The 16,836-nt window shown below is 40.6% G+C and overlaps 1 protein-coding gene across 1 annotated transcript; it reads left to right on the top strand.

The window, feature by feature from the left end:
• The first annotated feature begins 429 nt into the window (after positions 1 to 429).
• On the top strand, positions 430 to 16,359 carry PABPC1 (poly(A) binding protein cytoplasmic 1). Its single transcript, XM_030968758.1, has 15 exons — positions 430 to 1,073; positions 5,674 to 5,867; positions 5,960 to 6,075; positions 7,862 to 8,001; positions 9,242 to 9,336; positions 10,862 to 10,999; positions 11,096 to 11,191; positions 11,640 to 11,912; positions 12,088 to 12,181; positions 12,347 to 12,457; positions 13,437 to 13,591; positions 14,017 to 14,101; positions 14,269 to 14,399; positions 14,695 to 14,790; positions 15,919 to 16,359. The coding sequence occupies exons 1-14, from the start codon at positions 881 to 883 to the stop codon at positions 14,785 to 14,787; spliced, it is 1,914 nt and encodes a 637-aa protein (XP_030824618.1). The 5' UTR covers positions 430 to 880; the 3' UTR covers positions 14,788 to 14,790; positions 15,919 to 16,359.
• Positions 16,360 to 16,836: the final 477 nt, after the last annotated feature.

Raw genomic sequence — 16,836 nt, 5'->3', positions numbered from 1 at the left:
GCGGGGCTCGCGAGCGAGCCGGTAACGCCCCGCCCCGCGCCGGCCGTTGGTCCGCTCGGCGCGCACGCGCCCTTCTACTCACCCGCCCTCCCCCAACCGCGCACATGTGCGCTCCCTCCCGCGCGTGCGCTCTGCCGCCGAGCCGCCCCCCAATCGCACCGCCCCCCGTGACGCCAGGCGGGCGCAGGCGCACTCCCCGCGCGGCCAACCCTCCGGCCCGCCCCGCCCTCGCGCATGCGCTCAATCCGCCGCTCCCCCGCCGGCTGCCGCGCGTGTCCCCGCCCCCGCTCGCAGGTGCGCGTGCGCAGTGCGCGCGGCGCGGTGCGTGGCGCGCCGCGCGGCGGGGGCGGGGGGGCGGGGCGGGTATATATAGAGCGCGGCCGGGGCGGCGGCCGCCCCCTTGTCCCCCGGCCGCCGTCGGAGCTGTGTGCGCAGTGCGTGTGCTCCGGACCACCCGGACACGCCGGCCCGGCCCCGCAGCACCATTTATTACTAAAAAAATATTTAAAAAAGCCAAAAAAAATCCAAAAATCTTAAAAAACCTTTTAAAAAAATAACCCTCTTTCCTCATCCAACCTTCCCGACAACCTTTCTGCAAACGGCCGGTTTGATATAAAATAACCCGGTGAAGCGAAGTCCCCGGACCCGGCGCAGCCGAGAGGAGACACACAGCGAGCCCGACCCCGCCGAGCGCAGCACCCGCCGCCGCCAGCTCCACCCGGCCCGCACGGCGGACCCGACCCCCGCCCGCCCATCCGCCGCACCCGCCGCAGCCGTTGAGTCCGAGCGGCCCCGCGCCGCTTTCGCCGGCTCCGCTCGCACCGACCGCCGCGGCCTCCGCCTCGTCAGCGCCCCCCCCGCGCCGGGAGACGGCGGCAGGATGAATCCCAGCGCCCCCAGCTACCCCATGGCCTCGCTCTACGTGGGGGACCTGCACCCCGACGTGACCGAGGCCATGCTCTACGAGAAGTTCAGCCCGGCCGGGCCCATCCTCTCCATCCGCGTCTGCAGGGACATGATCACCCGCCGCTCGCTCGGATACGCCTATGTCAACTTCCAGCAGCCCGCCGACGGTGAGTGCCGGGCCGCGGGCGCCGGCGGAGCCATGTTTGTCCCCTGCCCCCCGCCCCGGCCGCCGCCCCGCATCCATTTTGCCGCCCGGGACGGGGCGGACCCGGCGGGGCGCGGGGGGAAGTTGGCGGTGGGGCTGCCGCTTACACGCGGCCCGGGCCGCCTGCGCCTCGTGGCGGCCGGAGGAGCGGGGGGGGAGGCGCTTCCGCGCATCGAGAGCGGCGGCGGGGCCCCGGCGATGGGCGGAGGAGCGCCCGGGGAGCCCCGGTGGCCCGGCGGGGCTGCCCCCGCTGCCGGGGAGGGGGATTGTGGATGAGTGTGCGGGCGGCTCTCCACGTCCGTCCGAGCTGAAGGGTAGCTTGAGGAAAGCGTGGCAGTCTTTAGCAGCTTTTAATAACCGCGCAGCAGCTGGGTGTGTGTGAGTGCGCGGGCAGGAGGCCGGCTGAAGGAAGTAGGGCGCACCGGCGTGGCTGGGCAGTTCCACAGGCCGCCAGGCCGAAGCGTTTGTTCCAACACCATGGCAGGTCTGTCACGTGCGGGGAGGACATGGAACTACTCGGGCCTCCTTGTGCTTCTTCCTCATGGAGCTGGAGCCCGAGCTCTGCTCTCATTCGTGTCTCTTCGCAGTAAATTCTCTGACATTGTTTCTCCCAAGCCGCGTTTTTATGAAACTTGTTTTTTCATGAAGTGTTTTCACGCTGCTTCTCCAAAGTTATATCGGTAAGGAAACTTTCTCTGCAGTTCTGGGCATGTTGGGAAACACAGTGTGATCCATTTGGAGGGTGTTTCACTTGTAACTGGTTCTAGATTTTGTGGAGTCCAATTAAAAATAAAAAGCAGTTGGCCAGCTAGAAGATACGTGATTTCAAATACAGTTAAGCAAACAGTTTTCCATTATAATGGTTTTATTTTCAAGCCTATGAAAGTGAGATACTTAAATTGCAAACATTGCAAGCAGTTAGATTTAACTGGCTTTCAAAGTTAGCTTTAGCATACCGCCATTATCAGATCAGACTTTGGTGTACCGATGGTATCTGTATGTATGTAGTAAAAGTTACTGCCTCATCTTCTTACTAGGCAGATACTCCACCTGTTATCTGCTCTCTCAGTTCAGAGAGCTTTTGATTTATTCAGCCATACTTTAGGATGAGACTACTTGAATGCTTGTTTTGACATACTAAGCTTTCATTAAATAAAAATGTCTAGTACAGTTTCTCAGAAAAATAAGGGGTTAGCACAGGTCAGTACTGTGATATAATAATGTCAAGTATAAAGTGAGGGTGATTTAAATGCTGCTTCTCCTTAGTATTGACAGAGTTCCAAAAGGGCTGACTTTGTCATTAGTTGTGCAACCCCGTGCATTTTGTGATTTGATTTGTAATTTGTCAAATGTGGGAACAAATAGAGCTTTTTCACCTGAGCAGTGCTTAATTCAGATTTTGAATATGCCTCTTAGAAAGATGCTTTTGCTCCAAATGTTGTGAGTGTTTTTTCAGGCTTTGGGAAACACATATTTTAGTTTATAACTAGTCCAGTTCAGCTAAAAGTATTTCTCATCTTTATCAAACCTGCGTCTGGTACATACCTGGAAGCAGTTGTTTAAAATACGCTTCAGTAGTATTGTGAGATTATACTTATTCGAGATTTTCAGAATTTTATATTCTTGGCAAATACCTAGAAAGCATTTGCTGAGGGCTTTGTGTAGGCTTTTTGTGGTCTGGGGGCTTTTTAATGTTGATTTACAGACATCTTGAAATAGGAGTTTTGAGGATGAATGGTTATTCTTACAATCATCCTGGTTTTATTTTGATTCCAAACTAGACACCTTTTATTGGTTTGGCCAAATTTTTAGCTACATCTCGGTCTATGCCTATTAAATAGCTAGTAACAACTACCTTGGTTTTGAAAAATAGCTTTGAAGGTGTGCTTGACATCACCAGCTGTCTTTAAACGAGGGATCTCAAAGCTCTTCTAAAAGCTAATTAGGCCTGATGACACATGTGTGAGGTATGCACATATGTCAGAGTTGTGACTTTTCTGAATTTGAGTCATAGTCTGGAAAAAAACTCAGGCAATCTTGTTTAATCACTAAACTGGAAACATTCTTGAGTAATCTGAAACTGCATCAGAATCATCTGGATATTTAGAATGGTTATGTTTCCAGAGGTTTTTGTTTCATAGCTGCTGCTGTTTACCTTTAGCACAGGTTGGCATTAAGTGTATATTCTGAGTGATTTTGAAATGGTTAAAGTGGACTGTCCAGTTGCTCACGACTAAAATGGGAGCTGGTGAGTCATTGAATGAGAGCTCCAGCAGAATCAGCAGAAGTACAGCCCGGGTAGGTGTGTCCAGTTCGCTGCTGCCTCTTGCAACCGGCACAGCCTTTTATGACTGAAATGTAATGAAAGTGAGCCAGTTTCACTCGTTGGGAATTTTAACGAGAGTAGCTTGTACCTGGTTAGATGGAGTCTAGTAATGTTTTAAAAATCTACCATGGAATGACAATGTGATGTCAATTCGGCAGAAAATCTTAGTTTGCTTGTATTTCTGTTCCAAAGCAGAGATGAGGAGAGCTATTGAAGTTTCTGTGCTGTCCTGGAGAAATTGTGCTGGTCTAAGACACAGGCTCACTATTTGTTAAGAGTGATAATGTTTGCAAAGGACCCGTGGACCGACTTTCAGTCGGATGGTTGGGAAATGTGTCTAGGAACATGCATTTTTGAGGAGTGTCAGGATTATTCTAGAAGCAATTAGCATGAATTAGAAAAGCCTCTTTTCAAGTAAAGGAAGCCCTGGTACTACTTCTGGAAATAATGAACTGTTTGTTGCTGGCAAATCTATTGGTGCTGGCAGTAATAATTCCAGTGACTTCCAGTGCAGTAGTGAAGTCTTACAAGTTTCTGCTGTGGCCAGTCTGATATCCATAGGGTTTTTTTCTTTTTTCCTTTTTTGGTGTTTTTTTTTTTTTTTTTTTTTTTTTTTTTGGTTTTTGGTTTTTTTTTTTTTTGGTTTTTTTTTCATCTCCTCCCCCCTTTTGGTAGTAGAGAGCCAATTATTTTTATTTCTCATTAACACTATCTAGATTGCCTTCTCTCTCCTGCTTAATTTATATTAAAGTTTTTGAAAGCTTTATTAACTTATTTAGAAGACTGGCATTTAATTTTTGTGGCTTCAGTTTAAACAAGTTGCTGAGTTGCTACTGTCATGTGAATATGGTAATAGTATCAATAATCTTTTCCCCATTAAAATGTTAGATGTCCATCTCTTTATATATCTTTTAGAGAATATAATCTTAAAATTTATTTCTAATCTGAAAATGTCACAGGAAAGGATATAAAACATATATTAACTGAATCCCAAGCTCACTGCAAATTGTCTTCGGCCATGTCATGAAACAATATAGCTCAAGACAAAAGCAGCACTTAGAGAACAAAAGCATGAAATAAGGGTTTTCACAGTGTGATTGGCCCTTGGTCCTCCCAAAAAATTTTTAACTGACACGGTTGCTGTATTTAAACCATCACTAAGCTGATTTCAGTCTTGTTAACATCATATTGTTTTGATGTTTGCAAATTACAGTGAAGTGAGTTAGTACCCATGGGTGTGACTTCAGGTATTTATTGGGACTTTTTTCAGTGTTCTTCCAGACTTACAGGAACAGGGATGAAAAGGAACCACTGTACTTGAGAACTATTGCTCTTTTGTGTTTAAATACACAAGATGAGTGATAATATCACAGACATGTCTTGTGGCTTTGAAGAGACATGTGAAAAATGAAAATGAGCAAGTCTTGATACTTCCCCATCTAAATACACAAGAAATTTTACATGTGGAATTTGAAAAGTTAGTTATGGAGTTCTACTGGAAAAACTACTCCATTGGAGTAACAAAATCTGGTTTGCATTACCCTGGTTTACTGTTTTAATGCTTGCTCCTTCATTGAGCTCATATGTATTTCATTGTGAGCTTTTAAAATATATGTATAGTTTGATTTTCTAAAGTAAGTACCACTTTTGAATCTCTTTGAACTGTCTCTTGCTCAGAATTTCATTACAGATCTTTTTGGTCGCTGGGGAAGTTGTGTGGAATAACTGCCTGAATAAAGCTTGAATGTCCATCTAACAAAGAAATTTTGTCGGTTTAGGGGTATTGGTGTTGTAGGTGTTATGTTAATATTTGCAAAAGACTGCTCATAGGCACAAGCAGTACCCCTAAAAGCATTTTCATTGACACAATATACATCTGTGTGATATGGGAGAAGCCACTGATTTTCACAAATGTTAAAACTTCGTAACAGCTGCCACTTGCTTCTTTTTCTTCTGTCACCGTAACATCTTTTCATAGATCTAGTTTTATGGGCTGATGAGATTTCTGCAGCTTTCTCAGCTGACTTGTGCTCCTTCTGAAGTGCAGTTTTTGCTGATGAGTGTTTGGCAGTTCTTCCTTGCATACAGCAGAGTACACTGGAGGCTTGCGTTTGCAGCTTGGTGATGGTGCTGGGCTTGAAATAATAAAATATTATTAAGAATTGTACTTCAGCTGGTATTTTTGTGGTTATTAAGATACTTAGCATTTCCTACTAATTCCATACTGTTTTTCCAGCTGAACGAGCTTTGGACACCATGAACTTTGATGTCATTAAAGGCAAACCAGTGCGCATCATGTGGTCTCAGCGCGATCCATCTCTGCGCAAAAGCGGCGTAGGAAACATCTTCATCAAAAACTTGGACAAATCAATTGATAACAAAGCTTTGTATGACACATTTTCTGCTTTTGGGAACATCCTGTCTTGTAAGGTTAGTGGCAAATGAAATGTATTGACACACAAACTCCTCAGTTTATGCTGGAAACATTCCATGGGTATTACAACAAGGTTTTTCATTAATAGGTGGTGTGTGATGAAAATGGATCCAAGGGTTATGGATTTGTGCATTTTGAGACACAAGAAGCTGCAGAAAGAGCTATTGAAAAAATGAATGGTATGCTGCTTAATGACCGCAAAGTGTAAGTACATAAATAAGTATTTGGGGATCAGGAAGCTGAAATTCATTTTAGGGCAGACAAAGATTTGAAAGTTTACCTAGGAAAGGAAGGTCGTTCTGAAAATTTCTAATTTTAAGAAGATGTAGAGTTTTAGTGCTAGGGATTTTAAGAATTGTATCACCTGCTTGTTCTGGAGTCAGTCTAAGTTCAAAAAGACAAATAATGAACTCTGGAGGAAAAAAATCACTGTATTAATTGTCTTACAAGCCAATACTGTAATGAGGATTTGAGATCTTCCCTGGTTTTCTGATCTTATTGGTCTGAGATAAAATACAATCCATTGAGTATTCTGAATAATAGATCCTTTATAAGAGTTGTGAGATAAGTGTATTATCCATATTTTGGAGTCAGCTGGTACTTAGCACTAAAGGGTGTTTACTTGGCACTAAAGAGTGGTCAGATAAGTCTAGTATTTTTGTATGAATGTCTGTTAATAAGCATATCTAGGGAATAGAAAATAAAACTTAAGAGAAATGTAATGTTTTAAACGTTATCGGTATTCTGCATTGTAGGAAAAAATGTTATTTGGCAACAACTTTAATAATATTTAGGCTGGGGGAGTAAGTGTGCTTCACAGCTATGCCTAAGGGATCATTATGGTGATTGGTAGAATTGCAAAAGAACAGCTTTCTAGATACTTAGGAGGATTTGGGAAAAGGATAACAGAAATCAGCATCAGTTTACTGTCATGGATTATTTTTATATGTAGAGATGGATAGATCAAGACACGTACAGGAAAACATATTTTGAGACTTCAGTTTTCCTGCTTGTTCTGTTCTTGACTGACATTGTGAATGTTTTTATTGTGTCCATTGTTATACAACTTTAAATTAGTAAAAATGGTCAACATGCAGTCATAAGAGTACAGGAGTAAAATATACATGAGAGTTAATTTTGCTTTGAATTTCTATTCAGACTAGTCTTTCAGAAATCAAAACATGACTGTCAAAATCTGCTGAGCACATTGCACTTCCATTCTTACTATACTTGATTGCTATAAATTATGTGAAATTGTCAAAGCTTAAAAATTACTGAGGTACTGTATGCTGCTGTATCGCATTTTTCAAATTTGTGACTATAAAGTTCGAGCCTACAATAAAATTTGAAAGAAAGTCAGAAATCAGTGTCAGCCATGTACAGTCTGTACTAAGGCATGTCCTTGGGCTGCAGAATGTTACGTTCAGGTTTTGCTCGTTTTCTGCCAGTGTGAACTAACCATTGTTGTTCCCAGCCAATTTGCAACAGTATTTGACTCAAGAGCAAGTTGAACTATTTATTTCACTATGCCTAAAAACAAAGTCTTTGATACAGGCTGGAGAGGTGTGCTAGGGAAGGAGGGCAGTTACTTAAATATCTCTTGCTTAAAAACTGAATCTGAGAGCAGTAATGGCTTTTAGGCTGCTTTTAGGGATTATGCTGTTATCTAGAATTTCTGTGCAGCCTCTTAGTGCTCTTTCCATTGTCAAGCTCTTGTTGTCAAAGGCTGTTTTATAAGAGTGAACAATCTCACCAATGGCTTGAAAGCATTTTCTTGCCTTGTAACTGGGATAAACATGCTGGTGTAGCAAAGGACAGTGGAGTTGTTTTTCTGACTGAGTTTTATCATAAATATTTTATCTAAAGAATTTCATACCTATAGTGAACAAAACTGATTAGGAATAAAATACAATGCCAGAGGATTAAAGTAAATTTTTAAACCTTGAGACACTTGCTTTATTCTGTATTACTCTGTTCTTCCTGCAATCAGATTTGTTGGAAGGTTTAAATCCCGCAAGGAACGTGAGGCAGAGCTTGGAGCCAGAGCAAAAGAATTCACCAATGTTTACATCAAAAATTTTGGAGAAGACATGGATGATGAGAGACTTAAGGAACTCTTTGGCAAGTTTGGTAATGTCTTAATGTTTATTTAAACACAAGTGAACTTCAGTTTACTACATGTATCTGTCTGTACAGTGCCTTGAAGTACAAGAAATCGGGGCTGTCTGATGTTGATGTAGAAATGTAATAAAGGTTACTGAAAAGTGGGTGCTTAATTCCAGTTTCAGATTCAAAAAGTGCAGTAATACCCGAATTTTAAATAGGCAGAATATAATATTTAATCCTGCCATAAGAACTGTTTTCGGTAATCTGGAAGTAATGTGTCTATGGGTTCTGCAGTGTTCTCTGGTTTAGTACAGATTGATTTTATAAATGCACCTACAGGATGTGTGACTAATGAATTTGCTACTGCTTTCATTGACCTGCAAACTTACCTCTGTTATTCAGTTGCATTGTGGTGGTTGACCTAATAGAAAATTATAAGGAACTGTTCCAGCATGAAGCTATGAGATTCTGCCATGATCCTCAGTTACACACAGGGCAAAATTATGGGGGACATTTGACCATGATGTGTTGCCATCAAAATAGGAAATGGCACATCCCTTAATGCCATTAGAGGGTTCTTCATGTTTTATTTTCAATCTCACCTTTTTTTTTAAATTTATTTCCTTTTGCTGTTCTCCAGGGGATATTAGGTAAAGCAAGGGAAAGACTTGTACAAGAGATACTCTGTAGCAGCCTTAAACGGCACGAACAGGAAATTGCTTTGTGTTCTTCAAGTATCTGTGGTTGAAACAGTAGCGAATTTAGCTGCTACAGCTAAATTGGCTCCTTCCAATTGAGTCCGTGAACTGCAATTTTTCAGAGGTTATGAAATTGCTGAACTAGGATGGCCTTTCACCAGGATAAATAGTGAAATGTATACCTAATTGCAAGGCCTTCCTCTGGCTTTTTCAGTACCTGCTTCAAAGCATGGAAGCACTAATACTTTTCAAGTGTCATAATTTTTAATGATGAAACAAATTTCATTCACTTTGTGGTGAAATTTTCTTTCACTTTGAGGTTAAATTTTGATTGAAAATACACTAGAAAAGAAATTCAGCATGATGGACTTCAGCCATAATGGCTGAAGTTCATCAGGGCAAATTAGTAATTTCATAGTAATGGATGACATTTACTTGACACTATTAGTGCAGGAGTCCTTTGTAATACAAATGAAATAAACTAAACATTATCTTCTAAATAGAATGTTCAAAAGGTGAGATGAATATACTGTCTATGAAGCATAAGTATTTCATTCTCTTTTTAGGTCCTGCTCTAAGTGTGAAAGTTATGACTGATGAGAGTGGAAAATCCAAAGGCTTTGGCTTCGTTAGTTTTGAAAGACATGAAGATGCCCAAAAAGTAAGCTTTTGGACTTAATTTTAGGAATCCTGTAACTGAGACCCAAATAATATGTTTCATTGAGTAATTGAGTGTTTTAATTGGTCAAGAACACTGCAAAAAGAGATGCTCACTGCCCAAATTACTTAGCAGAGTTTCTGTCATTTAGAATGCTTTCCTATGAGCAAGTGTCAGTTGGTGTGAGAAACCTATTAAGTCAAGATACTCTGGTACAACTGGAACTAGTGTAGAAATGGGGAATCTTGAATAATTTTAAAACCTGTTGTAGTTGGGCTTAAAGGTGTCAGTGGTATTTGGACTCTCACATGCTGAGCAGTATACAACATAGTAAATTACTACATTTCTGAATCATTTGGTCCAGTTTGGTTGCACAAAATATTGGTGCCTTTCTGCCTTCTGCACAGAAGGCAGAAAGAATTGTGTTTTCTGCAAAGTCAGCAGGAAAGCTATTAGTTTTATAAAGCATGTTTGGCATAACTGTGAGAAAATAGTCACAGAGCCCTGTAATGTTGTTTTTACTCCAAAGGGTAACTTTGGAAAAAGGGTCCTTTTTATTCGTGTATATATCTATATCATGGCAGTATGCTGTATAACTTAATTTTTTGTCAACTGGTTGCTTTGATATGTCAGTTTACTGTGACAGTAGGGACATAGCATCAGGGAAAAAATGCAGTACAGAACAAACAAAGTTTGCTTTTCAAAAGGCATTATGGTGATTTGTCAGTACTGTAAGTGTACAAGCGAGAGATTAGAACAAATCCTGTCTGTCTTTAGAACATCTTCATTTTTCAGTCTTGCATACATTAATTGATGAATAGTTTCTCTTACTGTAGTTAGAATCACATGTTGGGTGTTTTAAATAACATAAAATTCCAGTATCTCTATAAAAATGTCTAATGGCTTTGATCATAAACATATACAATAAACTGGTGACTAATGATTTTAAATTAATTGAGTAAATACATGCCAGAATTTTTTACATCTGAAGAGTTGTAACTCAAAACAGTATGAAGGGAAGAAGTTCACATTTTCATACTTCTAATTATTTCCTTAATGAAAGACTAAAAATTAAAAAAAAAAGCTGTACATATCATCTGTAGCTTAACATTTAGTGTAGAAAGATCTGGTAGATGTTACAGTTTCAGATGTTACTTTTAAAGACAGAACTAGGTGAATTAAAGATTTTCAACTTTATTTGCTTACTCTTTGCTTTTTTCTGCCATTAGCAAGATAAGGCTAGAGAAATAGTTCTTGCAACTTGGGTTTTTTCCTCCATAAAAACTGGTTCGCATCCCTTGTGACTTGTCTTCAACAAGACAGAAGCATACTTGGAAAGCAGTTTTCATGTTATCATAAGTGGTGGGGAAGTCTTGGGGTATTTTGTTTCAATTAGTGGTGTTTTAAGATGGATTAGCTCTTTTTCTAGAATCCTTATGTAGATTTTTTTATTTGAATTGCATTTTTTGTGTGTCTGAAAAATGCTGGAATACAAAAAGCACTGCTAATTTGTTGTTTGTCAATGAAGGCTGTAGATGAAATGAATGGGAAAGAGCTCAATGGAAAACAAATCTATGTTGGCCGGGCTCAGAAAAAGGTGGAAAGACAGACGGAGCTGAAGCGCAAGTTCGAACAAATGAAGCAGGACAGGATCACCAGATACCAGGTTCAGTTTTAAATCAAGAGGGCTAACTCTATTATATGATGTTCTGAGATTTACACAGAACAATTGCTTTTAAAAATAACTTACCTGTTTTCTTAGGGTGTAAACCTTTACGTGAAAAATCTTGATGATGGGATCGATGATGAGCGTCTCCGAAAAGAGTTCTCCCCATTTGGTACAATCACTAGTGCAAAGGTAAAGTTCATAGATGGTCCTCATCTGTTCTCTGAAAATAAGTAGTGATTTGTCACCAAAGAAAAGTTAATTTCATTCAGTAACAGATATCCACTGTAGATACAGTGACCCACTGTAAATGTGGGCATCAGCTTTCTTGATTATTGTACATGTCAGGTTAAACACCATATGATCATCCTTTCTTGAAATAAAGTAAGTAGTAGTGGTGAGACTAGTGTGAGAAAAATTACATCTTTCAGTGCAATATTGTGCTCATTATTTAATGAGATTTCCATCTCTATTTGGGTAACAGTTAGCTATTTATTACACAATAATACTCATTTATATTAAATACTCAGTTAAACAAACGTGTGGTCCTGCTTCTAATAAGCTGAAACAAGAAACTCATGCAAGTTAAATAGGTGTGACACAGAAGACTTAGTTTTAAAACTAAATTTTGTACTGACAGGTGATGATGGAAGGTGGCCGCAGCAAAGGATTTGGATTTGTATGCTTTTCGTCACCAGAAGAAGCCACCAAAGCAGTCACAGAAATGAATGGTAGAATTGTGGCTACTAAACCATTATATGTAGCTCTAGCCCAGCGTAAAGAGGAGCGCCAAGCTCATCTCACCAACCAGTACATGCAGAGGATGGCAAGTGTAAGAGCAGTACCTAATCCTGTAATCAACCCCTACCAGCCAGCACCTCCTTCAGGATACTTCATGGCAGCTATTCCTCAGGTACGTGTACAGATGAGTAACTGAATATTTTGTATTGCATATAGAATCTGCTTAAATAGAACTGTTAGCATGTGTCTGTGATTGCAGCATTTTAATCTCTTAGTGGGAGGGTGCTGGGCTGTTCAGCATGCCCTTCACAGACAACAAAGTTAAGTGATGTTGTTGTGTTTGGCAGACTCAGAACCGTGCTGCGTACTATCCTACTAATCAGCTCGCTCAACTTGCTAGACCTAGTCCTCGCTGGACTGCTCAGGGTGCCAGACCTCATCGTAAGTCACTTCTTTATCTCTTTCCAGCAATTGCTGTAAACTCCATAGCATTTACCTTTGCACTTTCAGATAGCTTTTCATGGCATTGCTGTATAGTCTTCTGTTTGTCATGTTGGCATCACTCAGTGTTTCAGCATGTAACAGTATATTTTTTCTAAACCATAGCATTCCAAAACATGCCTGGTGCGATCCGCCCAGCAGCACCCAGACCACCGTTCAGTACCATGAGACCAGCTTCTTCCCAGGTTCCACGAGTCATGTCAACGCAGCGTGTTGGTGAGTTTGATTTGTGCAAACTTTAAGTATTGGACTTCTGTTCCAATTTTGCTGGTTCAGCATGATCTTGCAAAATAAATATTTGTAAGTTTAATATCACATATGATATTCCTAATGAATAAGCTAATGGCACCTTCTAGTAATTGCTTTAAAATACTGTCCCAGCAAAGACTCCTGCTGTGATCCCATCTCTTCAGGATGAAGCACTTACTCTTGTGTGCACTTCAGTAATACTGTAGGGTGGCTTTTGTCATTTCTAAACATAGTTGCAGCAATTGTAATAATAGGTTGCATGTAGAAATATTGAGATGATACAATTTTAGCTCTTACTAATTTTATTATATTTTACATATACATACTTTATTATTGTAAGCCAGTATCATGAATGCAAAATCTGCACATCACTGAACGAAGCAGAATTGACTGTAATCATTGAATGGTTTGGGTTGGAAGGAACCTTAAAGCTCATGTATTTCAGCCCCCATGCCAGAGGCAGGGAACCCTCCACTAGACCAGGGTACTCAGAGCCCCATCCAGGCTGGTCTTGCACATCTCCAGGGATGGGGAGTCCACAGCCTCTCCGAAGGCATAATTCTCCCAGAATGTATCAGACAGCCATTTACTTCTTCCTAAAAGTATCTTTTTTAGAATGACTGACATAATGTGCTTAGGAAATCAAATGTCCTTTAGCTTATAATGAAATTATATCAGCACTGAAACAAAGTGAATTTTTTATCATGGATCTTTTTCCAGTAGCATGTAAAAAGGGCAGTTCACGAATGAAGTGATGGGAAATTAGCATCCAGTAAATTTCAAGATTTGAACCTTTGTGTGACCAGTGATGTGACAGTTGGCAATACTGTTAAGATGAATTGATAACACAATACCTAAATTAGGTATTTGATTCAGGTTGATTTGTTGAGCAAAATAATTATAATAATAATAATTCACACATGGAATTGTGTTCCTGTTTTCCCAGCTAATACATCAACACAAACGATGGGTCCACGTCCTGCAGCAGCAGCTACTGCGGCCACTCCTGCCGTGCGCACAGTCCCGCAGTACAAATATGCCGCGGGTGTTCGCAACCCCCAGCAGCACCTCAACACGCAGCCACAGGTTGCTATGCAGCAGGTACGTGCTCTGGGAGCTGCTCTGGGCTTTTACTCATGCTCTTTGCAGAGGAAGGTGGTGAGGGTGATGGCAGGGCAGTTCAGGCTCTGCATCATGGCAGTAGAGTAAAAGCACTAGGAAGTTAAGAATATTTGAAGTTTACCTGGGACAGGATGTGATCCCATGTTGCTTTGTTCTTTTCAGTTCCCTCATACCTTAGCCTAAATTCTTGTGTTTGCTCCTCCGTGGGGCAGTTTCTAACAATCTTCAGCATCATCACTCTGCTCTAACCAGTAATACTTGATTGAATAGGCATAGTTGTTAATTTCTTTGATGTTTCTGACACTGTAGGCATTGTGTATGCTAAGTTGTGAAATACTGGCTGTTTGAAGCTGCACCTAATTATAAACCATGGTTTAATTTTCAAATGTTAAATTAATTTGCAGCCTGCTGTCCATGTGCAAGGTCAGGAACCCTTGACTGCTTCCATGTTGGCTTCTGCCCCTCCACAAGAACAAAAGCAGATGTTAGGTACGTACATGATACCTTTCTCTATGCATTGTAGCAGAAGGGCAGTTAAAGTACACTTTTTCGATCTTTATATGCAGAGTAAATGGTTTTAGCAGTAGAACAAGTTTGGTTCCCTTATCCCTTAAATTTAGGCTGGATTCATCCCTGACTAACTTTCTTCTTTCTAGGTGAACGTCTATTCCCCCTTATTCAAAGCATGCACCCTACTCTGGCGGGTAAGATCACTGGGATGTTGCTGGAGATTGACAACTCTGAACTCCTCCACATGCTCGAGTCTCCTGAGTCTCTTCGTTCGAAGGTAGGTGCACTTTAGCCTTGCACTGGTTCCATAGGTGGTTAAGGCTACACTGATCCAGCAGTCATTGGTGCTGGCACAGTGGGGTAACAGCAATGCAGTGGTGGCTCAGGGCAAGAGTATCTTCTTTCAAAAGGTGACAGTGACTTACATTGCACGAACAAGAATTGTAATGTTCTAGTTTTTCTTCTCAACAATGTAGGCATTGATTATATGCATAATTTCCACTGTATTATTAACTTAATTATACAAAAATTGCTGAGCTTTCCTTAATTAATTTTTCATTTGTACTTAACAGGTTGATGAAGCTGTAGCCGTACTACAAGCCCACCAAGCTAAAGAGGCTGCTCAAAAGGCAGTTAATAATCCCACTGGGGTTCCAAGTGTTTAATAAGTAAGTTTGGACACTGTAGTTCCATAGATTGACTAATGCAAGTGTTTGGTCCATGGCCTTGCAAGCAGCCTGTGTCCAGGCTCTGTGTCGTGTGCAGCCAGAGGAAGTAGCAGCTATGGTAAACAAGCTTCTGTGCTCACTTGGCTAGCAAAAGCTACTGACATGTCATTGTTTCTAACAACACATTTAGCTGGAATTAGCTCTAGGGATGTGTGCAGAAATGGGCAGTTCTGTCAAATGATGCTATTCATACTATTGAGAACAACTTGTGGAATTAAAATAGGCTTAAAATGGTACCCCAACTCCCTTTTTTCTTAGAAATTAAAGAACTTATTTATACTGTAGTTTGTACATACTTACCAAATTATAAAATTGTCTAATAAGTGAAAACTAAACTGTATATTGTCTTGACTTCACATTTGGATGAATTTAATGTAGTTAAAATAGTGATTTTTCTTCATTGCTTTCTGTGGGGCTGGTGTCTTAACCGTGCATGACAGAGGCAAATGGTGGTAGCTTAACAATTTTGACAGGGAAAAAATGTGAAGTTGAGGATAAAAAGGAATCTATTATCTCTTCTGTCTAGTTAGGTTTTGCCTGTGAACTTGCTTTCCACATTTGTAGCTATAATTTGCCTGATTTAACATTTGATCACATAACATTTTCCTTTTGGAGGAAGAATTTGAGTCATGATTTTTACACATTTCTGTTTCTGGAGATAAGTGCTGAATAGATTGTCTCTCCTAAACTAAGATGCCCATACTTAGAGACCATTACTCCATCTGCTCCATGACGTTTTAGTAATTGGAAATTGAAAATACTGCCAGGGTAGTTGATGAGCCTCAAGAGTAGAGGTGCCCCACAGTCAATTGCAGTAACATTGTGCTTAAAGCAGTGCTGTCTGAGGGACTGTCCAGTTCTTGAGTCAGTGTTGTCTTGCCAAGGATCAGACTTTTGAATACTTTTGTGTCCCCTAAAAAGTGGGAGGATCTCTGATATTCTGTTTCTGAAGAGCTTTGTTATCATTGAAACAATGAAAGCCCAGAGTGCTGCATGGTGTACAGTAGTAGAAAATATACAAGGTCCTGCTTTTGTTTTAAAACATAAAAATGTTGTTTTTCTTTGCAGAGCTATCCGGGACTACAATCTAGAACTTCGCTTCACCGAAGAAAAAAAAATCTAAACATGGAAAAACTATTAAATATTGAGAAAAACATTGCAAAATATAAAATAAATAAAAAAAGGAAAGGAAACTTTGAAGCTTACGTACAGAGCAACGCCAGGACTAGCAAAACAGATGCTAGTCCTAGATTACTTATTGATTTAAAATTTAAAAAAAAATAGTAAAATAAAAAATACAAATTAATGTTTTATAAACCCAGGGGAAAAGAATTTTCAGCACAGTACAAAAATTTAAAGCATTCCTTTCTTTAATTTTGTAATTCTTTACTGTGGAAAAGCTCAGATTATCACCACTGTTTTAGTTGACAGTGAGAATTGATAGCTGAGCAAAGAAACATAATTTGGATTATAAAATTCTTGGTTTAATAAAAATTCCTTAAACACTGACTTGCTTGCGATGGTTTCTTTTGTAGAGTGTGCTTTTCATAAACTTGTCATCCAGAATGCCAAGTAAGACTACACCTGTAGACTGTCTTCTAAATAACAGAAGTTGAAGGGGGGGTGGGGGGGAAGTGTTTGGGTTTTTTTAAATAAATTGCTGCTTGGTCTGAATCTTTCTAGTGTACCACAGCACAGAAATAATTCTGTCTTCACTCAGGGCGGATGGGGTCTTCAGGTCAGTTTGTGTCCCTAAAGGGGATTTGCAGTGAAATGGCCAATGGCACTAAAGTGAGAAGAGGCAGCACTTACACATGAGCTGTTCCATTTGCTACAGAACCATACTGAGGTTGGGAGTTTTGCAGGATTAATACTTAAATGTTCAATCAAGCTAAGTGTTAAATGCCTAAACAAAAGAGACAGTAAAATGGCTTTTGTTGTAAAATAAACTTTCACTGTGTGAATTAGCAAATACACTGAAGCTTG

This window comes from Camarhynchus parvulus, chromosome 2 (assembly GCF_901933205.1).
Source record: "Camarhynchus parvulus chromosome 2, STF_HiC, whole genome shotgun sequence".
NCBI classification, from domain to species: domain Eukaryota; kingdom Metazoa; phylum Chordata; class Aves; order Passeriformes; family Thraupidae; genus Camarhynchus; species Camarhynchus parvulus.
Note: the sequence above shows the minus strand (reverse complement) of the source record. Positions and strands in the feature narration are given on the sequence as shown.